The sequence below is a fragment of the Mesoplodon mirus genome, assembly GCF_964341445.2.
Source record: "Mesoplodon mirus genome assembly, chromosome: 2".
NCBI classification, from domain to species: domain Eukaryota; kingdom Metazoa; phylum Chordata; class Mammalia; order Artiodactyla; family Ziphiidae; genus Mesoplodon; species Mesoplodon mirus.
Window position 1 is genome coordinate 93,884,075 of NC_138977.1, and position 25,418 is coordinate 93,909,492.

The 25,418-nt window shown below is 42.8% G+C and overlaps 1 protein-coding gene across 3 annotated transcripts; it reads right to left on the minus strand.

Annotated features, from left to right (window-relative positions):
* Positions 1-3,199: 3,199 nt before the first annotated feature.
* Positions 3,200-24,786, minus strand: HOPX (HOP homeobox). 3 transcript variants are annotated; one of them, XM_082609362.1, is made up of 3 exons: positions 24,654-24,786; positions 10,209-10,365; positions 3,200-3,998 (listed from the first exon to the last, which is right to left on the minus strand). In XM_082609362.1, the coding sequence occupies exons 2-3, from the start codon at positions 10,350-10,352 to the stop codon at positions 3,921-3,923; spliced, it is 222 nt and encodes a 73-aa protein (XP_082465488.1). In that variant the 5' UTR covers positions 10,353-10,365; positions 24,654-24,786; the 3' UTR covers positions 3,200-3,920. The 3 variants fall into 3 exon arrangements, with proteins under 3 accessions (XP_082465488.1, XP_082465487.1, XP_082465486.1); XM_082609361.1 differs by lacking the exon at positions 24,654-24,786 and adding an exon at positions 10,837-10,916; XM_082609360.1 differs by lacking the exon at positions 24,654-24,786 and having other exon boundaries at positions 10,209-10,910.
* Positions 24,787-25,418: the final 632 nt, after the last annotated feature.

Sequence of the window (25,418 nt, forward strand, 5' to 3'; positions counted from 1 at the left end):
TGTTTTGCTTATCTGTTTCTACAATTAACAAATGAAACTGGTGCCATTCAAGACAAGAGAAAAGCACAGAGCCTGCTGTTTCTGTACCTTTTAGCAACACAAAACTCTTCCCCAGGACTTCTCTGGTGGCGCAGTGGTTAAGAATCCGCCTACCAGTGCAGGGGACACGGGTTCGAGCCCTGGTCTGGGAAGATCCCACATGCCGCGGAGCAACTAAGCCCGTGCACCACAACCTCTGAGCCTGCGCTCTCGAGCCACAACTATTGAGCCCACGCACCACAACTACTGAAGCCCACGCGCCTAGAGCCCGTGCTCTGAGACAAGAGAAGCCATGAGAAGCACAATGAGAAGAAGCACACGCTTCTGCAATGAGAAGCACACACACCACAACGAAGAGCAGCCCCCGCTCGCCGCAACTAGAGAAAGCCTGCGCGCAGCAACAAAGACCCACACAGCCAAAAAACCCCAAAAAATCTCTTCCCCAAAGCCTTCTAACACCGCACCCCCCGCCACCGTGTGCTTAAGCCTAAACCTCATTGGCCAGGCTGTGTCACATGACCACAGCTCCGCGTGAGGAGGTGTAGTATTGTATTTTGGTTTTCCAGCCTCAGCAACCTTGGTAGAGAAAGGAGGTAACAGAGAGAGGGGTTGGGAATAATTATCAGGCTAAGCAACCAACAGTGTCAGCAACAGAAGTAGGACACACACTGAAGAAAGAGGGGATTGTGCAGTTTTTCCCAGCCTGGGGTGGGTATTACCACTTTGGTGTGTGACCCTGGGTGTCCAGAAGAGACTCCTGATATTAAAAGTTAGTTAGATTTCTGGGTTCTGGTTAAGACTTATCTCAGGCATCAAAATGAACCTTTCCCTGTCCTCATTAGTACTTTGTAGCAGTAGTAATTATTATTATTTTTTCAAATTTCAATAATTTATTTCATCTGACCCAGTATATCCCAAACACTACGATTTCAACATGTAACCAAGAGAAGTTATTAATGAGATATTTTACATTTTCTTTTTTCATACTCAGGCTCTGATATCTGGTGTGCACTTTACAGCACATCTCAATTTGGATTAGCCACATTTCAAGTGTTCAATAGCCACATGTGGCTAGTGGCTACCAAACTGGACTGTACAGCAAGCTCTAAAGAGAGCTGATCTAGAGTTAGAGGGAGCTCTAAAAAGATTTTGATCTAGACTTAGAGAGCTCTAGAGTACTAGCAATAGTAATTATTATTACTATTTACAAAGTGCTTTTTTTCTTTTAGTAGAGTATTGCTATCTTTGTATTACAGTTGAAAAAGTAAACTCAAGGAGGTTAATATTGGTAACAAATTTACATTTAAAAGGGCACTGACTCTTTCCCTGAGGCTGCCCAGCAGTGCAGAGGTGGAGGCTCAGGTACATTTAAGATTTCACTCCACTTGCTGACCACTACATCAACCTAATTAAGGCTGATGACAAGGAGAAACTAGGGCAATGAGTAGGCAATGGGTAGCCCTCTGAAAAACTGACAGAGAGGAAAAGTTGGCAGAGTGGTTGGTCGCAGTTATGTGGTGGTTAAGGACTATGGTATCATCAAGGAGTACTTCAAATGCAAGAAATGAACAAATAAAAAACTTGGCTCTAGTTAACTATATATATTAATTGAATAATTAATTAGTTAAAGGATACCTGATCCTCATTCCCTTCCAGCACCTTCTGTTTAAGGACTCTTGACTCTCGGGCCTGATAAACACAGGAAGTGATCCTTCTGTCCTAAACATGCTTCTCAGCTCCCAGCTAAAGGCACACTCTTTGCCCAGCTGGTTAACTCTTCTTGTCCTGGATGGCTTATTCTAGAATCATGTCTCTGGTGTGCTGGAAAGACTTCCGAGCTGGGGCTTAGACCTGGTTTAGCATCTCTCTCATTGCCTGACATGGGCAAATCTCCATGCTCTGTCTGGATCTGCTTTGCCCACAGTCATATTAACAGCACTTTTTTTCTCTCTGTTAGTCTGTGTCCATGAAAGTGCTTTGAAAGGTAAAGAATACTCTCTCTATGCGGGTATGTATGATGTGCTCACATTCCTGTATTGTCCCCACCTCCTCCCTTCTTTCTTTCCAGAAAGTGATGTCAGTATCCAGCCCTGTGCTGACAGATTCTCAGACCACCATCAATTAGGTTGCAGAGGAGCAAGCCAGATGAGGCTCTTCTGCTCAGACCCTGGTTCACTGTGTATTGTTTAGAGAAGAATCTTGTAAACATTTGTATTCTGCATAACTGCTAGTATTTCTTATTCTGGGCTCTTTATTTTAAAGAACTGAAAAGACTGTGCCTGCATTGTAGGTAACAGTTCAGAAGTGCACACCGGCATCATTCTGGGCTGGGCTGGCAGACACTGCTAGTGGCTTTTCCAATATCCATCCTCCCCTTCTTTCTTACCAACAGAACCCTAATTTTTCTCAAGGCAGTACTATGTCCAATTAAAAAGGCTCACCTTCCCAATTCCCTTGCAGTTGGGAGTAGCCATGTGACCCAGTTCTGGCCAATGAGATGTAGGGGGAAGTCCCTAGATGGGGGCCTCCAGGAACCTTTTTTACAGGGAAAAGTCTTAGCTGGCATTTCCCTTTGCTTTTTCCTTTTTTACTTGAAATGCATCCATCTTGTCTCCATAAACACAAGAGCCACATGCTAAAGATAGGAAAGTAGGAAGATAAAATATCTGCAAGTTCTTGGCAATCTTAGGGAGCAACCTACCTGCTGATTTCTTATGTAAAAATAATTAATCGATTAAACAAACATACAAAAAGCCTATTTGGTTAATCCATTGTAATCAAGTTACTGCTCCATGCAATCAAACACAATCTTAACTAATGGACTGCTAAGATGTTTAATGTGCTCTGACAGAAAATGGATGTAGATCCACTGTAGAGTCCTTTAGAGCAGTGCTGCTCAAGCTTTCACGTGCATAGGCACCACGTGGAGAGCTTGCTGAAAATGCAGATTCTGATTCAGTAGGTCTGGATTGGAGTCTGAGATTCTGCACTTCTCACAAGCTTGCAGCTAATGCTGATGACGCCAGTCCTGGACGACTCTTTGAGTAGCAAGGATTTAGAAAATGACAGCTCTTTTGTCAGGCGGCTTCTGTGTTGAGCTATTCTGTTTTTCTTTGATATGCTTATTATTCAGTTAAAAATCTGCAGAGGACTCAGTGCATTTTCAACAAAATGTTAAGGTTTTATTTAGAAAATCATTTTAGAGACAAAACGCAGTTCATTTTGTTTAGCAAAATGAATTTAACAAATGCATTTAAATAAGGTAAATTCAAGACTTCTGTGGATTTTTTTCCTTAGTTACTTGATTTTCTGCCAGTGGAAGTTTCTGTCTTCCAGCCTGAGTGCTTTCCAAGTTAATTCAGCTATAATCCAAGGAACTGCTTTATGGAATCTGAATAACTCAAATTCCCTCTGTATTCTCACTCAGTCTCAATGTATTAAATGAAACACAAGGAAAATAACTTAGGGAAGTAGAATTAGAAGGAAATGTTTCTCCCTCTTGGTCATGTTATCTTTTCAACAGAGGCCTTGTCTGCTCTGAAATGGATGGTGAAAGTAAATTGTTACTGGGAGGTGATGGTCAAAAAAAAAAACTTAGATGGTTTTCACACCATCTGTCATCATGACCCAAAGGAAATGCAAGCCACACCACTTCCAGCCAAGACACTGCTTTACACAGAAGCTGCCCATAGCTTCCTATTGTTATTTTCTTTTCTAGTTATGTACATTAAAAAAAAAACCACAACGTTGTGTTAAATAGGAGGACAGCTAACAGAGGAGCATATGACACTACACTGAAAAACCAGAAGAGCTTGATTAAGCCGAGGAGAGAAACAGCAGATGGTCTTCATGGAGGGAAGCCGCCAATGACCACCGTCTCCTCAGTCTGTGACGGATCTGCACTCTGAGGGTAGGCCTTCTGATAGCCGCCACTGGGCCAGGCGCTGCTTGAACCATTTCTGGAGGAGGGAAATGTGCAAAATTACCTGTCACATACTGAAAAACTGAAATGTCCATTCCCTTTCTAAAAGTAGCTTCTGTGGCCCAGCTGGAAAAGAGGAAAGCAAGAACTGAGTCCCTGGGGGTGGTTCTTCTCATTGTGATACTTATATTTCTGCCTCAGGACCTTTGTACATACTGTTTTCTATGCTTAGAATATCTGACCTTCATTATTTATATGATGATAAATAATTCTCAGGGCTCAGCTTAAATAGAACCTTCTCAATAAGGCCTTCCCTAACCACTTTATCTAAAGTAGATTCTCCATCCATCTCCTATTCTCTATGTTAATACTTTGTTACCTTCACAAAACTTTTAATATCTGTAATTAATTTATTTGTGTATTCACTTGTTTTTAATCTACATTTCCTTCTAGAATATGAGATCCATGAAAGCCGTCTGCATCCATCTTATCATCATTAGCCCCTAGCATAAGAGCTTAACAGACATTAATAAATGTTTGTTGAATGAATAAAAGAAATTGAAGCATCTCCTTGATGCCCCAGATAAATCTGTATGGCTGCTATACCTCATCAATGTGTAATGATCTCAAGGGCCTTGGTCATCAGTAGCACTTAGTAAGAATTTGTTGAATAAAATGAATGAAAAACTAAGCACTGAACAACCTTGGGGCACTCCTTTTTGAGGATCCATGGAGTAGTCTAGACCAATCGTTCCTGCTCCAGGGCCACTGAACAGTGATAAAAGAGCAAGTGGGATTCCCAGTTTACTCAAAATCTTCTAGCTCTGTGTGACCCAAATATTCACATCTCGCAAAAGTGACCATGGATTTAGGAAAAGCCCCAGATGGGATACTTCTAGACAAGGTACCATGTGAGGGCTAAAACATATTTTATGCATTTTAAAATGCATATAAAGGCATATAGATCTGCCTTTATTATACCCCTGAAGGGTGGGGGATTCTGCAAAGTGGAGATAAGGAGACCCATGCTGGGGAATAGTCTGGGGTATGAACCAGGTTGGCCAGGAGGAATCTGGATTTTTAAACAACAACATTGAAGAGGCAATAGTGAAGAAATAGAAGCAGCAAGCATTAATCCACATGGGAGAGGATGAGTAGAGGGCTCTGTGGGCAGGCAGGACCTCCAGGCTTTATTCTCCTGTGCTTCCCAACCCTTCACACATCATGGCACACTTTGAGAATGAAGACATTTTCATGTCATACTGCTTGGGTAGGTGACCACTGGGGACTCTGCAGTCCTGGGCCCTGCCAACAGGAAGCTCTGTTGTAACCAACTGGCTCAGAACTTGAGGAAGTTAGAGCGCCAGTCAGCTCAACTGTAAATGAAGAGGTAAACTTAGGGGCTATCTACTGTCCCTTGTAGTGTTTCTAAAATTTACCTGTTCTAGGGGTCAGTAGATGAGGGGACAGAAAGGAAGCAAAAAGAACACAGTTGTGGGATGGATGCCAGACCTGGAATGTGCTGATGGAGATGGTATGGTGAGAAACACCTAGAGGGCTCTGACTTGGCACAGCCAGATGCAGATTCAACCTCTGAACAAACAGGGTGGGCTCTAGGGCCATGCGTGGGAAGACCTCATCTCTGCGGAGATCTAGGGAGTCAAAAGGCATTTCAGCATAAGCCCAAGATGAGAAGAAAGGGCGAGAATCACAGGGGAAGGAGTGCTTCTAAGCCTCAAGGTCTGTAGAGCTAGAAGGGAGCGAGCCCACAGCAAGGCCTAGGGCTCTGCACCAATGCTCACCTGGCTGAACAGCAAGGCACCACGCCTACAACTCGCCCTAACTGTTCAACAGTTTACACACTGAAGTGCCTAACACCTGTCGAGATCAGTGGTCTTATATACCTTTGTACTGTGGGGTGGCAGCAGAGAAAAGTAATCTAAAGCCAAGGGCAGCAGACTACTCATAGGGAAGCCTTCTCTTTGGGGGTTGCTCTCTGGGTGCCATAGTTCACTCCTGGGGATCTCCAGCCTTAAGGAGAATAGAGAGCTCATGTATCTTTGGTGGCTTTAACCAACATTCTGCTAAAGGTGGGCATATTTGCTTCTGTGATCCATGTGTGTATTTAGTTAACTCTGGAATCTGGTGTGAGAGCAGCATAGTTCCAGTTTCATTAATGAGGTAGCTCTGCAGGGGTTTCAAGGCTACAAGGTCTGATTAAACAGAATTTGCAGTTTCTAGAGCTGAATAAATGGCAGAGTTTTACAGACTGACTAATTAAAACTTGGAGGGGGAGAGGCTCATTTTCTATCAGGATTCATTTAAGACAAAATGATTGAGCTGGCTTCATTCAGAAGAGCCACCCACATCTTTATACTAGTAATGAAGCAAAATATTAACATACAGTTACTGAAAATAACTTCAGCAATGACCAAATCTGTGAATCGGTGAGTTGGTATCCAAATGCTTAATAAATTGCACCCTAGCATTGGGGGATGGGAGGAGGTTCAAGAAAAGCTCAACTGTTTTCCACAGATATATATTTTTTAAATCACATATGTATATAATAATTTAGCAAACCAGTTGCTCTCCAACAAAAGTCATTGAACACCTTGCTTGCTTTTTTCACCTCCAGAGCTGAATCTTATCACATCTCACTCACATCAATACTAATTTTCCACCTGGCTTTCTCCTTCTCTTCTTCGTTTCAGTCATCCCCTGGGAAAGACATTCATCCCTTGCTTGCTTATGAATGGATGCCCTCATTAGCCTTGCCCATTGATGGAGATTTATTTACTCTGAGAGAACAGATGATAATTAGACACTGTGATGGGGAAGGGGTGAGGCAAAATAATATTGTTCCTGTCCTTTTCTCTAGTAACTAACATTTCATTCTTTTTAGGAGGAGACCTTTAGAGGTCTTTATTCCACTGATAAGACATCTAACAACTAAAACCAGGGTTCTAGGAAGAGTCCCAGGACATCAAGAGGGGATAAAAATCCTGGAAACCAATCTAAGAACCAACGCCAACTACACTGGGATTGAATCAGTGATAATAGAAAATGGAAGATCATTCTAACCTCCCAAGGGGCTGATAAGAGCTTTCCCAGCCCCTTCTCACATTGACTTCAAAATAATGAAAGACACAGGGGTCGGGATTCTGTAAGGTTTCTCTAATTTAAATATAGGAGATATCTAATTACTGTCATGAGAAAAAACCCATTCTAGGACCCCAGCAAATGCACCATAAAAAGTTATTTCCATTAGAGCATCCTTCACCTCATTCTGGGTTCCTACAGGTGTCCCTCCCCACCCCACCCCAAGTGAAGAACATTGTCCTACAGTGGGACAGTTATAAAGAGGTCAAAGCCCCCAGTCAGAGAATATTTCAACATTTTAGTCCCTCTTGCCTTTGCCAAAGTATCAGCAGTGTGAATCAGCTTGAGTTAACTATCTCATAGGAGCATAACATGCTTATTTTTCTTCTCCTAGTGTTACTTGTTCTAGGAAAATGAATATTAATCCAATTCTGGAAGTGGGTGGTATTAGGCCTAAGGGACCAAGCATATGAAATAAATATTATTTTGTCTTTGATGACCTTTTCTCATGGAAAAGGGTAATGCGAACAAATAGAAGAAACAGGGGAAGTGCTGATACCAGACACTGCTTATGTTTAGGCCCAACAAACCTGGCCTCCATCCGTTATTTAACGGGTCCCTACAGGGAAACCATTCTCACCCACCAGTGACATGGGGGTGAGAGGGTTGGGAAGGGGTTAAGGGGATGGGAGGGAACGATGGGAAGTTGGAAGATGAGATCCAATCTGGTAAAGGGATGACGGAGGGTTACCTAGGAAGCCTCTTTCCCTGAAACTGCTAAATTTTGCCTCTCTCTGAGCTCTTGGGTCTCAGATGCTTCCCTGTGGTTGATGCCAGAAGACAGAGGGGCAAGCTGAGCCGTGGCAATCTCAGGGAGGAAGAGGGTGTTAGCCCAGTGGCAGGAAAAGGAAGCAAGGAGCCCTGCTATGAGGCTGACTCATTGCCCTGAATGCTTACTTCAGGGCTGAGTCTACCATTTGCTCATTTGAGGATGGGAGAAGTGGGAGGGGGGGGAATGGGAGAAGGGCTGCCTGAAAGGGGCAGAGGAACCTGCTCTGTAGGGGTCTGAATCAGCTGACCTCAGTTATAGGAGGGTGCCCTCTCTTTCCTTCTGCCCCTGACCTGATCTCAGTTCAGTTCTCTCGTATAAGGTGAATCTTGAGGAAAGATTGAATATAGCCTGAGATGACTGTCGTTTACTGCATGGATTTTTTTTCAGGAAGAAATAGAACATAAATTGAATTTTCAGTGCTTCCCTCCCACCCCACCCAGTTGTTTCCATTCCTTTTCTGTGGAGACAAAACAGCATGGTAGTTAAGCATCTGGGCCAGACGGCCAGACTGCCAGGGTTCAGATCCCAGCGCTGCTACTCCCCAGTGGTGGTCTTCAGCAAGTTATTTAAACTTTCTGTACAGTGGGGCCAAGAGTGCCCATCTCATAGCATTGTTGCGGCAAATAAATGATTTAGTACTCGGAGAGTACCTGGGGCAATAGGCCGCAAGTGTCATCTGTTACAAAGGCCAGCATAATCATTCTGCTTTACAGGTAAGGGAATGACAGTCACTTGCCAAGGGAGAATCAGGCTAATACGGGGCCCATGGTAAACCCACAGCCTTAAAGTTGAGTTACTGTCTCTGTGATCACTCCTCTTTTCTAAATACAGTGTGGGATTGTAAATGACAACAGTTCAGCAGGCTGCCTCCTGGGGAGAGCTGGGGTTCTGAGAAACATGAGCTGTTAGACTTGGGTAACAGTACATCACCTTCCATTAAGTTCTGGTTCTGTCTAGCCAGATATCTGTTCCCTTTGCAAAAGACTGATATGCTGGACTTCCTGTTTGACCTAGGAGAGGGAGGATTTTCTATGGGCAAGTTCTCCAAAGGCTTAATTAGTAAAAATCATTTTGGGCTTGGGATCCAAAATGGATCTTGGGGTCTTGGTTCTAGGATTCACTGGAGCACCCATTACAAGCCTTTAAGCCTCAGCTAAGTATGATTCATGGTGAGGAGAGAACAAAATGTCTGAATGCTCTGGTCTATAAGTTGGGAAGAATAAGAAAGTCTGCTTTAGACCTGTGACTAGAGGTGTGAATTGCTTTTGGCTCCCATGGGAGAGGTGCTAGAGGAGTTCCAAGTGGTATCATCATGCAGAACTAATTGTCTTTCCATGACCAAAGGGGAAATAGAAGAGTTTAGACAGGGGTTTAAAAAAAAAAAAAAAAAAGTCAGTTGAAGGAGCCAATACTGCACCTACTGTACCTAGTGGTTAAAAATCATGGGCAGTGTTGCATTCTCTACCCTAAACAATTTTCAGGATAATAGAGGAGCTTTTAAAATAGATAAATAAATCAATGCACTTACGGTGACATCTTTTTCCAGTTCCTTCAGTTGTAATGTCAGATGTCTACCTTCTCAGAAAACTCCAGAAAAGGACCCTAAACCTTAGACCCGTGGAATTTTAAAAAACCGGAACCAAATCTCCCTGGCTCCGTACAATTTTAGCTCTGCAGCTAACCGGAAGCTGCAGCGCGATGTGATGCAAAGAGCATGCTTAACGACCTGTGCCATCACGGCAAGTCTCTCCCTCTAAACCTCAGTTTCCTCGTTTACTAAACCTGAGGACTGAATTTATAGCTGATCACTAAGATCCCTTCCAGCTCTGACACTCCCGCTGAGAATAGATTTGAGGGCGCTGGGCTCAGAGGTCGCACACTGCACCTCTCCTAAAGGTTTCGCTTCCAGCCCAGAGGAGAAGATAAACCCGGGAAAGCGAGACAAAAGTGGGCCAAGGGACGCTTCTCCCAGCCCAGAGGGAGGAGAGAGCGTTTATCCCGTGCTGTAGGGGAGAGTGGAAAAGCAAGGAGAAGGGAGGGTGGGCGTGGGGCTTCTAAGCAGCTCCCGCGGGAGCCACCGGGTTGGGGTGGAGGGACAGACCTGGCGCCCGTGGAGCCGGGAAGCTGGGATGCTGCTGTGGGAGCGATGCAGGTCTGGGCTCCCGGGGTGCGGGCAGAAGCGACGAAAGAGCCGGGGGAAGGAGGCCAAGCGGGAGCTGAGGACAAGGGCGACCCCCCACCTTCTCGTGATCGCCCAGGCGAGGGTGGGCGCGGCGGGTCCCCGCGGGCAGGAGTCGGGCGCGCGCGGGGGCTTACCTGGGTCTCCTCCTCGGAAAGGCCGGCCTCGGCCGCGATCAGGCACAGCGTGGTGGGGTCCGGGTGCTTGTTGACCTTGTTGAAGTTGTACTCCAGGATCTCCACCTGGTCCTCAGTGGGGCCGCTCGCGGTCTCCGCAGACATGGTCCCGACACGGCTGCGGGAGAGGGAGAAGCGGCGGGGTGAGCGAGGCCCCGGGCGGGCGGGCGGGACGCAGGGAGGAACGGCGATCCGGGGCGCTGCCGGGCACCTTCAGCCCCGGGTCTGTCCCCGCCCGCGGTCGCACGGCGCACGGGTCCCCGGCGCTGCAGACTGCTGCGGGAGCCTGCCCGGGCTCCTTCCAGGGGCGCGCGCCTAGGGGTCCCGCCTCTGAGCTGCGCGTCCTTGGGCTGCGCTCCTGCCCCGAATTTTTACAAGTTTCCCCGGGGTCAGTGGTCTGGGGTGGTGGGAAGAAGCTGACGTCGCGCCCTCCCGGCCTTGAGCCTTTAAGGAAGGGGTGGAGGAAGCGCGGCGGTGATTTTGAAAAGTCGTCTTCAAAGCTTCCTCCTGGGAGAAGGAGCTGCCCTGGGTACAGTCCTGACAGATGGCGTGGCTGGGCTGCCCCGAGTCCGCGGCGGGGACGCCTCACCCGTGCGCGCCCTGCCGCCTCTAAAGCAGTTTAGCACTTTGCAGCCCTCGCCAGGGAGGGCTGCACACCCCTACACCTCCTTCAGGGAAATGACCCACAGGACAGAAGTTACTTCTCAAAGTTGGGGAAATGGGGGCGGCGCTTTTAATCTCTTCCTTTTACAGAGGTGAAGGTAGGTCCGCAGTGATTTACCCCTGCAGTTCCTAAGGCCAGTTACAGGACTTTGTATGAGGTTTCATGGATAGGTCCACTTGACTTTAAAGTACTCCTTGAATTGGCTGAGGGCCACTGGACTTGGTTGGCCGCTAAAGCCCTTCACCTGAGGGCTTGTGTGAGTCACTCTACAATCTGCAACCTCCTTCTCCTTCCCTTCACCCCCAATTTTTCTAACTAAAGCCATGAGTCAGAGGCCTCCAGTCAACCCGGCTGTTCACTTCCCAGCGTGACCTGGACATTGTTCCACAGGGTCCCCCAGAGTCCACTTCACTATGTTCCTCCCTAGATGAGGCCTTCCAAGATACAGCCAAAACCCAACTGAGGAGGATCTACAGCAGCTGTCTTTGAAATCAGGCATCCCTTGTAATTGTGTTAAAATTAACTGTAAAGTCAAGAGAATTGGTCGGTTACCAGCTTCAAGGTCTCTTGTATTTCCTTACTTTAGAGCCAAGCATTACTCTAGCAGATCGGGGGCAACATGATTCCTGCTACATCTCTCATACCTAAGTAGCCTCTGAAATGGGACCAAAAAATGGCAGATGTGCACCCCTCCCCTCCCCCCAATTTAAGATGTATTGAGGTATAGGAAGTTAGACTCTAACTTCTAACTATAGAAGTTAGACTCTATCTTCAAGTTCTTGGCTGAGCACTTGGTACAGACAGGTCAGCACTTGCCATTGCTGACAGTAAAAGACAAGCACAAGTGTGGGAATCCCGTTGGTTTGTTGTTTTAACAAACGAATGCAAAATCATCCAGCACAATCCTGAGTAGGTTTTGCTGTGGTCTGTGCCTGGGGATGAGCCATACTCCACTGATCTGCCTGCATAATGTCCCCGATGCTGTGACAACCTTTTCAAATGTGACCTGCATCCTGGGCTCCCTGAATAAATGTCTTTCCCTCTCCTCTTGGTCACCTGAAGAGGCTTCTCAGGTGAGACAAGAAGCCATTCTACTGTGAGAGATTCTGGGCTTAAGCCAGTTGTCAGGTCATAGTGAAATCTTCGTGATTTTAGGGAGTTCTGTGCTCCCCCGCTTAATCTGTCCCAGTGATTCCTGTCACAGTGCTGAGGAAGGACGGGGTCAAGCCAGGTGGTAAATGCCTCTTCTCCTGTTGGCACCATCTCCCCCTTTCTCTGACACAGAACTTCAGAGCTGGAAAGAAACTTGGTGACCAGCAGCCTAGAATGGAAAGCCTTGGCTTCAGTTTCAGTCCTGTGCTCTTCTAGACCCTTCTCAGCGGGCCATTCTGTCTTTAGTTTGGCAGAAGAAAATCAGGAGGGCAACCATGTAAATGCAGGCAGGGGCTTGTTGCTGTTTTGAATGGGCTTTGACTGCCCTCGTAGGATACCAATTCCAGCCAAAGCTGCTCACTGGAACCACCCACCACTGCACATTTTGCCTGAAAAAACACAGGAGAGGGGAAACTGCTGCCTCTGGTTTTATTCCTTGCCCTAGAAAGGTTCCATCTAATTCCAGTTACACAGTTATGCTGGCTCTTCCAGGAAAATTTTTGCTGCTGCTTTGTAGACTCCCCAGTCCTTCAGAAGTGTTCATCAAATGTACAGATTTCTAAACTGGACTCAGATTCAAGGACTGTTCTACATGTACTTCTTTCCCTCTTTCGGTTTTTTAATTGTTATTATATAATCCATGGGTGACTCATGTTCTTACATTTCATCAGGTGCATTTTCTCGTACATTTTTGCAGCTCTCCGTTACAGGACTTTGTATGAGGCTTCATGGATAGGTCCACTTGACTTTAAAGTACTCCTTGGGTTGGCTGAGGGCCATTGGACTTGGTTGGCTGCTAAAGAGACTTGTGGGAGGACCATTTGAAAGTACCTACTTCTCTAAGGTACACTAAACAAACAAACTTGACTTCTAGAAATGAGGATGGAAGATCTAACCACGATAGAGATATCTGCCTGTTATTTCTCCACAAAACTCAGTCTCTTATTTCAGCTCTCTTTGGTTGACATGTGTTTGCTGCTGCTGCTCCGTTTCTTCCTCCCTCTCTTTCTTTCAAAGGAAAATTATAAATCAAATCACCCTAGTAACCTTGGCCTTATAAAACTTCTCAACTCTTTCCAGTAAGGAAACTGTTGAAAAGTATCTCTGAACGTAGTCTAAACAATGTCAGATGAAAAGAACTAGAAATATTTTAAAGCTTCTTAAACTTTAATCTGAGCACAAGTTCTATTGTTGCTGTAGTTATTAATATGAAGCATTCAAAGAGTAATTTGTCCTGTGGTTGTGTTTTCTTTTGTGATTGGGGAAGACAATGCATAAACCTTTTCAAGAGATTAAATGAAAACTGCTGGCTTTTTTCTAAATTCCAATGCCTGGGTAGACAATGTGTGCCAATATGACAGCTTTACCTTTGTCCCCTAATCCTGTAGTCATTTATTTTAAAAGTATCTACCTATATGAACCAGCTCATGGAGAGTGCTACAAATTGGAACCTGCAGAACTCTCTTTAGGGTCACATTTACCATCTTCTCCTCCCCAACCCAGCCATTCTGACCTCTTTGTAATGCCGCTAATTCTAAACCGAGAGAAGAAGATTATCAGTGGCAGATACTCCTCATAAACAATCCCATGGTGAGCTGACCAAAAGCAAAGAAAGCAGATGGATCATTCTTTAGGGTTGTCTCCCAATTTACTTTAGCCTGAATCTCCTTTATGCTCACCGTGGACTTTCTGGAAGCAGTGGGCTCTTGAAGTATTCTGTGTTTTCTTAAGTGAGAAAAATAATATACCACCATTTCCCCAAGAGAAGCGGTGGGTCTTTGGAAGTGGATAGAGTTTCCTCACTTGTCACTTACTGAACTACTCTGGATGGGGTTTGAGGGGGGATCACCCAAGCTGTCAGTGTTTCTCAGAAATTGACAGATGGGAGTGGAATACTGATCTGCTTCCCCAGGTTAACAACAAGGCTGGTTTTCAAAGAAAGGATTTTTTTGTTTTTGTTTGTTCTTTAAATATGAACCTGGTGGTTAACATCCTTAAGCTTAGGATAGTTCTCATGCCTGTCTGGGCCTCAGAATCATCTGTAGAAATGTGCAGGCACACTGCTGACCTCCTGAACCAAAACCACATTGTAGGAATCCAGCATGGGAGAGACACAAAAAGTATCTCAGCTCTCACAAGAGTTTGCAACTTAATCATTAAAATCAACTATAAATGTTTAGAGCTTCTTATACCTTATACCATTAAGATGCTTTAAAATCTTCTAACTCTGATGCTGTATATCATCTCAACGCTTGAGTAGACAGTATGTTGAGGTAGTTTTAAAAGAATAAGCTTTTAAAAATATACATTGGAGAGGAAATTTAGACGTTATGCTATTTACCTTTTGTATATATGGTCAGGAATGTGGAAGTTGTCTTTAAAATTATGAATTATTAAGAGAAATTTCCCCAAGCTTTCAAAAATTCAGAAATAATATAAAACTCTTTAAATTTTTTTCCAGAAAAACCCATTCTTTTGTTGAGATCAGAGTTTAAGAAAGCAGGTCATCAAAAGAAAAATTTCTTCCACCTTGTCATACAAATTTTCATAATTGATTTAGAAGCCAAAATTTACAGTGGAAGAGATTTGCCAACCCTGACAAATGATTGTCCTCTAAATTCTTAAATTTTCCAGTGAGGGAAATGCTAAAGTTTAAGTTATGATCTATATAGACAATTTATATAATACAACTTAAAACTGAACATTAGATTATGAATGCACCATATACACATAGTGTCATTGCTGTCTTCAGAGAAACAAGATTCCAAATTTAAATAGGAAAAAACATTTTTAATGCTCTATTGATTCCAGTTTTACATATTAAAAAAACTGGAGGAAAATACAACAAAATGTTAACAGTGTTTATATCTAGACAGTGAGACTACAGATGACCTAAAATTTTTCTTCTTTTATTGTTCTGTTTTTTTACATTTACTACCCTGAAATTAGAAATTAAAATTTTTTTCTTAAAAAATTATTCCTTTTTTAGATTAGTTCCATCACATATGTATGGATCCCTAAAAGACCTTTTCTTTTAGTTTTTGTATTTTTGAGATACATAAAAATGATATCATACTATATGTAATTCTTTTGTTATTGCTTTGTTCATCAACATGTTTCCAAGATTCATTCATATCTCAGCATGCAGAGAACTTCATTCATATGCTGTGCTATTTCCATTTAGTGAAAATACTGCAATGGATTTATGTCTTTTCCTGTTGGTAGATATTTGGGTTGTTTCCAGTGTTTTGCTATTATGAACAATTTTCTCTGAACATTTTTGTATATATCCTCTGAAGCACATCTAGGAAGGCTTCTCTGGGAGTGGAACTGGTCATAACGTATGTGACTAGTAGCTTTACAACATTATACCAACTTCTTTTCCAAAACTGTTGAACAAAACTATACTCCTATCAGCAGTATATAGCATTTCCTTTGCTCTACATTCTCCTCAATGCTTGGATTGTCAAACTTCTGAATTTTTTTCCAAAATTGTTTTGTATTCTTTTTGTCCATGAATAATATTTAAACCTACTTGAAGCTATTTATGTTTCCATCCTGATTAACTTCTTGAGGCTAAAAGGTTCCATATGTTTACTATTTACTGTAAAAACGTATTTCCTGTTCCAGCCCAGAAGGAGATTTGAGGTGTTTTTGGAGGGTTTAGACTCTGTCTCCAGGCTAGCTTGTTATCTCCACTGGTCACCAAGAGCCATATGGAAGATATATGGAAAACTAATTACAGCAGATCTTTTGTCTGTATAATGCTAAAGATGTTACTATCTTCCCTTCTACAGAGCTCTTGGGAGTCAGGACTTGACTCTGCACTTAAAAACTGCGTAACCTTATTAATTTATTGTCCCCCGCCCTTAAAGCAAATATCAAAGTCTCCAGATGAAAACCACAAAGATGGATTTAAAATGACTGAATAAGGAAGAAGAAAGAATGTAGGGATAGACAGGAAGTGTAAAAGAGAGAGATTATTTGGCTGTGGGCTTAAAATAGGATATAAACATGTGAAGTCAAATAATGCGCTCAGTGTTTGAACTGCAATATCATGACCATGGGGGTGCTGAGTTCTAGTTCAAAAGCAGGTCGCCATTTGTTCTTTCAGTTTCACTCACAGTCCTCTCTTAGAAATCAGAATGGAATTAGTCCTGTTTTGTGGTGGAGAAAGGTTAACTAACTTATCTACAGCATCAAAGAAAGACTCTGAATTCTTTGATTCTGACCACAGCTGTAAAGGCAGCTCTTGATGTCTTGAGCATCAAGATTGATGCCTACTTCCAAAATGTAGTCTCCTTATACTCTCTTGATGTCAGAAATTCTAAGATATCACTGAATCCCCTACTTGGATCTTTGAGCTCTAATTTTAGTCATAGTCTGTCACTTTAGTGAATAACTGGGGCTGGGGCAGCCAGGCCATTGCTGACCAACTGTGGGGTCTCCAGCCTCATTCCCTTAGTGGCTGCCACAGCCCAGCACTCTTGCAGACCTCCTCACATCTCCTGGGAAAGCCCTAGTATCTACTTGACACCAAGGCAACAGAAAGAATGGGATCGCCCCTTTCAAGTTTTGTTCTGACTCCACATTTTGAGGTGCAGATACATTGGGGAAATTTGTTCAAGTTTGGTAAGACCTGAGCTCCTAACTTTTTTTTTTTTTTTTTTTTTTTTTTTTAGTTTCTGCTTTATAACTGAGCTCCTAACTTTTGACCTAGTGTAACAGCTACAGGCACACACAGAACCACCCGCCATCTCACAATGACAAGCACGCTGTTCTCCCAGAACATGCTGCACTTGACTGCATGGGGCAGGAAGGCTGAGATGCCAACTAGTGCCTGAATTCATGCCATTCCAACTGGTCGCCAGTGACCATACCATCCCAAGTACGTCTCATTCCCCCAGTTTTGTCAGGCACAGGTGTCATCAGATTTGGTTTTCAGTGTTTCAGCCCTGCTCAGAGGTTGCATATCTCTTAGTAGTTAAGTCAAGGCTTAAAAATATGAAGTGCTGCCTTCTTTTAAGTTTTGCATATCTGACATGCACTTTTATGTGTGCTCTGTGTAATTGCCAATTCAACTTAGTACTTTCCAGGTCCTCCTCTTTAGACTTGCTTTCCTCTTGGCTTAGAAGCCCCTCTGTTTCAGGAAACCCAGCAGAATTAAGAGTAAGATGAAATTTGAGTTAATGTAGTAAAAAGGTCAAATAATTAGAAATCCTGAATACTAATCCTTTGAAATATCACTTTGCTGAGCCTCCATTTCTTTCATGTGAAGAAGGGGTATAATAATACACACCTGAGTCTAGCTCACAGCTCTGTTGTAAAGTTCATATGATATCATTGTAGGGAAAGTGTTTCTAAACTGTAAAGTGCTTGCTTGTGGAAGATACTGATACTATTGTTCTTTAAATGACCATGAGCAAGGAGTTCAGTAGGGCATCTTCTGGGTGGCAAACTGGTAAGAATCGTTTGTAAGTTTCACTCTTTCTGGGTTTCAATCCCTTTTTTAATCTTTCTGGAACAGTAACGCACAATGGTTGAAATCAGAACCTTTTTTAAAAAAATCAAATGCTGTATATACTGCTTCATTGAAAGATGTGTCTCTGGATGGAGCTTCTCAAGCCTAACACAAGGGTGTGGCAGGTTTTCTCATTAGCAAAATTCTACACATTGTAAGTTGATTTGAACTTAGATGTTGACATTTTCACTAAAATATTCGTTTCTTTGCTCACTCCTCACCACCACTCCCTAACTTATTCTTTCCTCTCATCTACTACTGAGGAAGCATCACTAGGAGAGAAGATGAGTAGTGAGGAAGTTAATAATAAGCAGGGACAATTATTCTATGAATCGGTGAGTAGATTTTTTGAGGCCATCTTGGCCTATGAGAATAATGACCTAATTGTTCTGAAATAATTTGTTCACGGGCTTGTCTTCCCTACCAAATTATGTGCTCTCCTGTGGTAGATGTGTCATCTCTTATACGTTTCCATCTCTCCAGCATTCATTAAGAGTTCCACCACTTAATAGGTGCTCATTGGGCTTCCCTGGTGGCGCAGTGGTTGAGAGTCCGCCTGCCGATGCAGGGGACGTGGGTTCGTGCCCCGGTCCGGGAGGATCCCACATGCCGCAGAGCAGCTGGGCCCGTGAGACATGGCCACTGAGCCTGTGCATCCGGAGCCTGTGCTCCGCAACGGGAGAGACCACAACAGTGCGAGGCCCACGTACCGCAAAAAAAAAAAAAAAAAAAAAAAGGTGCTCATTGTATGTCTGTTGAACTGAATGTAACCAGTGGCATCTGGCATGACTTCCTGTCGATGATTGTTGTCAGTAGTTAGTTGTAATTCCAGTGTTCTCGAAAGAGGGAGTGAGAGCATGTCCTTCTACTCCGCCATCTTGAACCAATCCATGGTTTGTTTTTTACTTATTTGCAGCTTAGTTTTCTTCTCTGTAAAGTGTGACTAAAAACTTCCTTCCTTGCCTATTTACTCCAGTTGCTAACCAGTGAGATTATTATGCTCATGAAACAATTTAGAAAACTGTAAAATAACATACACATTTCCAGAAGTGTTATGATTATTTCTTCAGCCAGAAGAGTGAAGCTATTGGGCCACATGACCTCTGAGATCACTTCTCTTTTAATATTCTGATGATCAGAATGGTCTGAGTTTCAAATCATCATGTTATTCTTCATCAACAGTTTACTGATGTCATTGACCTGAGAAAGGGGAGTATAGTGGCCCCTTTTAGCCTATGTCCCTGATTTGCTGAACACTTTGTGCCTAGTTTCTACTTCAAAGAACAACTGAGGGGCCCATGAAATATTTTGAAACAAGGTGCTTTTTAATATTCAGCCTATCTGTTAAATTAACATGACATATAATTTGTCATCACTTAAGTGAGGACACTTAAGTGTAAAAGGGGTGCTGTGAATAATTACACCAGAACAACAGGCATACATCAGAAATGTCCCAGGCAAACCTGGATATCTGGTCCTCTTATTATATGTAAAAGGTTAAATTTTTCACTTAGGTGTGGGAGAGTAAAAGTGCACCTGTTGAATTTAGGCATCTGAGCTGCTGTTAGTAAGATGCAGGTCTATTAGGATCTTAGAGGACAGAACCACATACACCTATCCAAAGTAATGAACAGGAGGCTGCTTTTTGCTCTTAAGAAAGCATACTTGTTGCAGCTCTGTGGTTAAAGATAAGAGGATATACTATAGCTTCAAACTTCCTGACCTTTCATTTTTATTGCAGTTTGAATACATAGAATAGAAATTTATCTGGTAGGGTGAATAATGCTTGGGCTTCTGCCTGCTTTGGGTATTGTTAGTATAGTTGTACTAATGCTTAGTAAGTGTGAATACCCATTACATATCAAACAGAGTTTGGTCCTATGATCAAATATAAACAAAGGAACAAAACTGGCTTGTACTAGAGATTTCCATGGTGCAGAGCCAGGGCTTTTCAAACCAGATAACACAGGAAGCATGAGACTTGTGAAGTAAATTGAATCATCAGCTCTCCTCTTTGAAAATCTCTGATTCCCTAATACACCAAGAAATTAGACAGAGTTCTGTTATGGGGGGGGGTGGGGGGGTGTCTCAATATTTCTAAAGAAAACCATTAAACATAAAGGGAAATTTGCACTGCTAAACCTAGAAGGAAGTAACAAAAAGATCAAATTTCTAAAGAGTTTGTGGAGAAGAAAACTGGCACAAATAAGTCAAAATGGCAGATAAATATTCTTTTTATGTTTTAGAGTATGTTATTAATTTTTGTGCGACCCATTTAGCTTCCTAATTATGTTTTATTTAGTAGAACATTAATTATATTAATTAAGTCATTAGGGAGGTGTGTGTGTTTGTTGCATAGAAAAGGAGGGATGCTCAAAAACTTAAATGCTGATGATGGAAATCAGTCTGATATTTTAAAAATTTAGTCCCTATAAGCCACACATAGATAATTGAGAATCAAGTAGAATTGTGATATTTCTCTGTGACCATTCAGTCACTTCAGAATGTTAAAAAATTAGTTTCTTTCTGAAAATGTTCTCATTCCAGTGCCTGACTCTGAAAAGGGCTGTTCATTTGTAATTCTGGGGACATGTCATCATGATTTATTGTTTTTGAAAATGTATTCTGGGTGCTACAATATTTTTGCCTGAGCCCTAATTACCGAGTAAGGAACAGTAGTTGGGGACCTTCATGGGATGGCACGTGCATGATCGGTAGATATTTAGGGTGCCCACTCATAGGTCTTTGAAACCTGCCCAATGCAAGCAGGCATAACTTGCTCGGGTTGTTTGTGCATTTGCAGAAAAGACTCTCTGATGGAATGGAAATCTCTCTTTGCACAAATACACTTGAATCAATTATTATTTTTTATGGTCCAACTACCATTCTTATTTTGTGACTGTACTTTAAGTAATGGATAAAATAACACACACTTGGTTCTTTGTAGAGCTCCAAGTTATGCCAAAGTCCAGCCATGCATGCTGCTTGTTGCCATGATACTCAGTTATATGGACCTTACTTTTTCCCCCATTGAGTGGTTTTTATGAACAGGTGTTCAACTGATGGGATAAACAGAGGGTGTGTTGCCCTAGCCTAATCATTAACATCACAAAATAATTGAAAAGGACAGATAACACCAGAAAGCTAGCTCTGAACCTACAGTAGATCCTTTCTCTGAGCATCAGACATAATGTTGCAGAAAGAGCCTGGATGGAGCCTCAAAAGACCCACACTCTCCTTCCAGCAGTAGCACTTAAATCGCCAAGTGACTGTGGACAACTCATTTAGTTGCTTTGAATCTCCATTTCTTCATCTATAACTGAAGCTGTAATCCTACTCCACCTGTCCCACAGGGTTGTAGTAGGATTCAGTGAGATGGATTAAGTTTATGAATAGCATTATAAATTATAAACAGTATATAGATACAAGATACCATTATTAAGGTTCTAATCCAGCTTTCCCAGTGATTCAGGATATAGTGTTGGGCAATTAATAACATTCTGTTTTGCAACCATTAGTGTAGCAAAACATTGTAGAAACTTCATCAAACTTATGCCTAAAAAAATTTCTTAGAACATTTCATTTGCTTTGTCCAGTAATCAGTCACCAATACGGAGAAATTAAATGCTTCTAAAACTGACCAGCCAAGTTTATGAAGATGACATTGAGAAGGAGAGATTGCTGAAGATCACACTCTTTAAGTTCCAGAAAATTATTTCGGTCACTTTTTAAAGTCTTAGTAAAGGAACACAGAGAAGCTCCTAAATGTTTGAAATACTAGACTAGAACTTATGATGTCATGTGTCTCCATTTCTTATGGACAGTTCAATATTCCATATTGCTTAAAGAAAGCATAGGCCATCTAGCCCACACCTCTCCCTTCCCCTGTCTCCCACCAACCAGATCTAAAGGGTGGTTGAGTATACGTGTGGGTGTATTCATTATGGCATCATTGGTGAGAACTGGGGGCAGAAAAAATGCCCAACACTAGAGGATTAGATAAGCCAATAGTGTATATAAGTAGCAAAGTTACTATATATGTGGAGTTAGAAGTAATGCATTGGAAACATTAGAAATATAATCAGCAATGTATGTAGACCATAAAAATATGGTGTTGGGTTAAAAGAGAGAGCAAGGAAGAGGAAGAGTGGGAGAGCAGAAGAAATAGAATGAGATGTAAAACCTAAGAAGGGTCTTGTGTGAACTATGAATTAAGGAATGTGTTAACTCAACGTGAGCCTAAAGACCAAAAAAAAGGACTTGAAAAATTAGAACACTGTTGGACTGCCCCATCTTTCAGAGCTTGTCTGTGTAATTCTTTCCAGTGTATTTTTTGCATAATGAGGGAATACTTCATGGCTCACCTAATACCCTTCATGCTGCAGCCTACACCAATCCCTGGGCTTGGTTTTTCCCCCGAAGGGCAAGGTGAATAGCTGGTCATTGTCCTCCAGGACAGTACTCCATGTTTTTCAACACCATCATCAAATGGCTTTCTAGCCTTCTCTTATCCAATTTAAATAACACCAGGTCCTTTTGCCACTTTTTATAGACTTTGAAAAAATTATTTAGTCATCTAGGAGCTCTTTTTAGCTAGTTCCAAGGACTCTCCTCCCTTTTAAATTGTGGAACCCTGAACCGGTACCATGCTAATGAAGGCAGAAGAGGCCTCCCTCTTTCTTCACTCCTGCTTCAAAAACCTCAGTTTTAGTCATTTCCAAAGGATGCTAGTCTGTTGGGGCTGGCCAAAAAGTTCATTTGGGGTTTTCCATAAGATCGTATGGAAAAACCCAAATGAACTTTTTGGCCAACCCAATACTATCCACAAAGAGTGTGAAGAGTACACAATAAACTGATAGACATTTCTGGGCATAAATTATTGAATTAAAGATTTTTATAAAACAGATTCTACTCCTGAACCAATAGAGTAGAAATCTGGAAAGGAGCCAGGGAATATAAGCCCTAGGGAAAATTGTTTATGTAAATTTCCTAAGGGAGAAACCTCACAGGAAGGAAATGAAAAGACATCAACAAAGACTAGACTATCTAAGCAGATCTGTCATGCCCTTAAGAATTACAGGAAATTTCCATCATGATCCATCTAGATCTAATGGCTGGAATGACCACCATTAGTTTTCTGCCCAGTGTACTCTAAGAGATTAGAGCTGATCAATGTCTGCCTTACATTGTTTATGACTTTGTTTTTGTTTTAACATGTAAAGATAGAATAGTTCATTCATGAAAGATCTGACAGGATTTTTATGTTTGGTCACATTTTATCAAAACCACCAGAAGTAAATTACAAGAAATTATATGAGGGTGGGTAAAAGTTAACTTCCCTACTTTCAAAAGAGCTTCTATCATGACCTAAACATGGCCATAAGCTAACAAGAGCCTAAAGCAAATATCAGAGTAAGCTGACCTTGTGATTAACGATTCCTTGAATGCCCAGCATTCATACTGAACTTCTTTTTGGTGAGCCAATATAAATAAACAGCTCTCTGTCTGGGCAGGATGGATACAGTGCTTCCCACAGGGAACCTGAGTCACAGCAGGAGTGAGTGACTCGGCAGAGAGGCCAGAATGAGGCATGGGGAGGTCTGGGTTCAGTCAGCTCAGCCTCCAACTAATCCTAAAATACAGGGCAACTCTCTTTACTCTCTTGTACCTTCATATACTGTATTCACAAGTGACCATAGAGTATATTGCTCATGGCCAGGAATTGTTTACAATGAAAGGGGGCACTATTAATAATCCACTGGGACAAGTGATGTTTTAGGCTTTTACCTCCTGCTTTAAAATTCCATTATAACTGAAGTAGAGCTGAAAATAGGACTGGGTTCCTGACCACCAGACTCCTACTGTGCTTCCCAGGCTAGGCTGTCTACATGGGACTGTAGACCTGTCTACACTGCCAGGACCTGTCTATACTGGAGTTCTGTGGAAGAGTGTTCACCATATCACCTAAAGATCAATGAAGGCATTTTCCCAGCAATTAAAAAAGACAGCCTGACCTGCACCTGCTTGGTCAGGCCCTCATACATCCCAAACCCCACCTGTGTTCAGAATCAACAGCAATGGAATGCCAAATCCACATCAAGGTCACTGAAAGGCAGGGGAGGCCAAGGGAGCCAGGGCCAGGAAGAGGGCAGATGCAGGCAGCCCCTGTGTCAGGACAGCCCCTCTTATTTGCAGCCTCAAGCCTGTTCTCCACTGGCCCGAGGCCTGTGGACAGAATGGGGTGATCCAGGGGCTGCCTTGGGATGCTCAGGTTTTGGGTTTTTTTAATTTTTTTTTTTTTTTGGCCTCACCACGTGGCATGAGGGATCTTAGTTCCCCGACCAGGGATCGAACCCTCACCCCCTGCAGTGGCATCGTGGAGTCTTAACTGCTGGGCTGCCAGGGAAGTCCCTCCTCAGGTGTTGGTTTTTAACCGGCAGGTTAGTACTTTATAAATCACTCTGGGCCACAGGCCACCGTTCTAACAATTTCATCATTGCATAGCCCTGTTCACCTGGCTTTTTTAAAGTTGGAGGAAGCCATCAACATCAAAAAACTAATCCGTGTTAGGTCATGACACAATCTTAAAAAAATGTGCCCAAGGGAAATAAGCCATTCCACACTAAGAGAATTTGGAAACAAAGATTAGGGGAAAATGTTTTTTAAAAAGTCATCCAAAGAAGGCAGAAATTCTGTCGCTGTTTTACAACCGTTTTTCATCAGCGGTGCAAAAAAATTTTTTTTTAAATTTACTCATTAAAAACTAATTTTTTGGGGTGAAACTCTGAATGGCAAGAAGAAGGAACATTTGGCTTCTGAACAGCATTAAACCAATTTTGGGGTGTCGCCCTGGTGGCAACAGCCTAATCCTTTCCCCCAAAACTTGGGTCCTCATCTCCTGGTCCCCCAGGACCCAGGATAATGCTCACCTTCCCCTTCCCCTCCTCGCTGCTGTTCTCACCAATGAGGTCTCTGTGCCACCTGGCTCCCCGCAGCCTGCAGACTCTACTTCCCCAGAGGGAGGCTAAGTACACCCCTGAACACACCCCTCTTCAGAGCCTGGACCTACCTAGTACAGCTGCCACTTGCCAACGAGAGGTGCAGCAATCTGAGCTTTCCGTATGGAAGAAAGGGCCGTTGGAGTCACAGGAACTAAGGGGACCCAAGCTGCAGGACTGGGTCCTCAAGGAAAGAAGCCCCTTGTCACGAAGCCTGGGCAAGCTGTTCTGCCAGTGCCAGCCTTCTGCCCTGGAGAAGGAAGCAGGTAATATTTATAAAGCCCTGTGGGCAGAATGTATTGACTTTTTATCTCTACTGTAGTGACCTTAATGTGACTTTCCATTTCTCAGAAAGATAAATGAAATGCAGCCACCTCCGATGAGGACGAATGCATTTAACAAAGAATAGACTGATTGAGAAAAAGAAATCTCTCAGGGCCCACAGTGTGCAGGGAGTTCCCTATGGGATGTGATTTGAGGATTTCTATTGAAAACTTCCAATTTTGGTATATATTCCCCCAGCAAGCTGCTTGGGATTCTGACCAGTAGGGATTATAAATTTTGCCTAAAACTTTGATTCTCCTGATTACTCCAAATGGTAATGATATTTATATAACATTTCAAAGAACTCCCAGATAAACATCTTGTTGGAACCTATGTAACATACCAGGGAGGGACATAACTCATTAAACAATTATTGTCTATTAAAACTTTAATTAGTTTTCCAGAGCTGGGTAAGAAAAGCCCTAAGGGGATGAGACACTAGAAATTATTGGACTTGGAGGAGAGATGGGAAGTTACTTGAAACATGGCCAGCTGGCCCAGGCAGAGCAGGT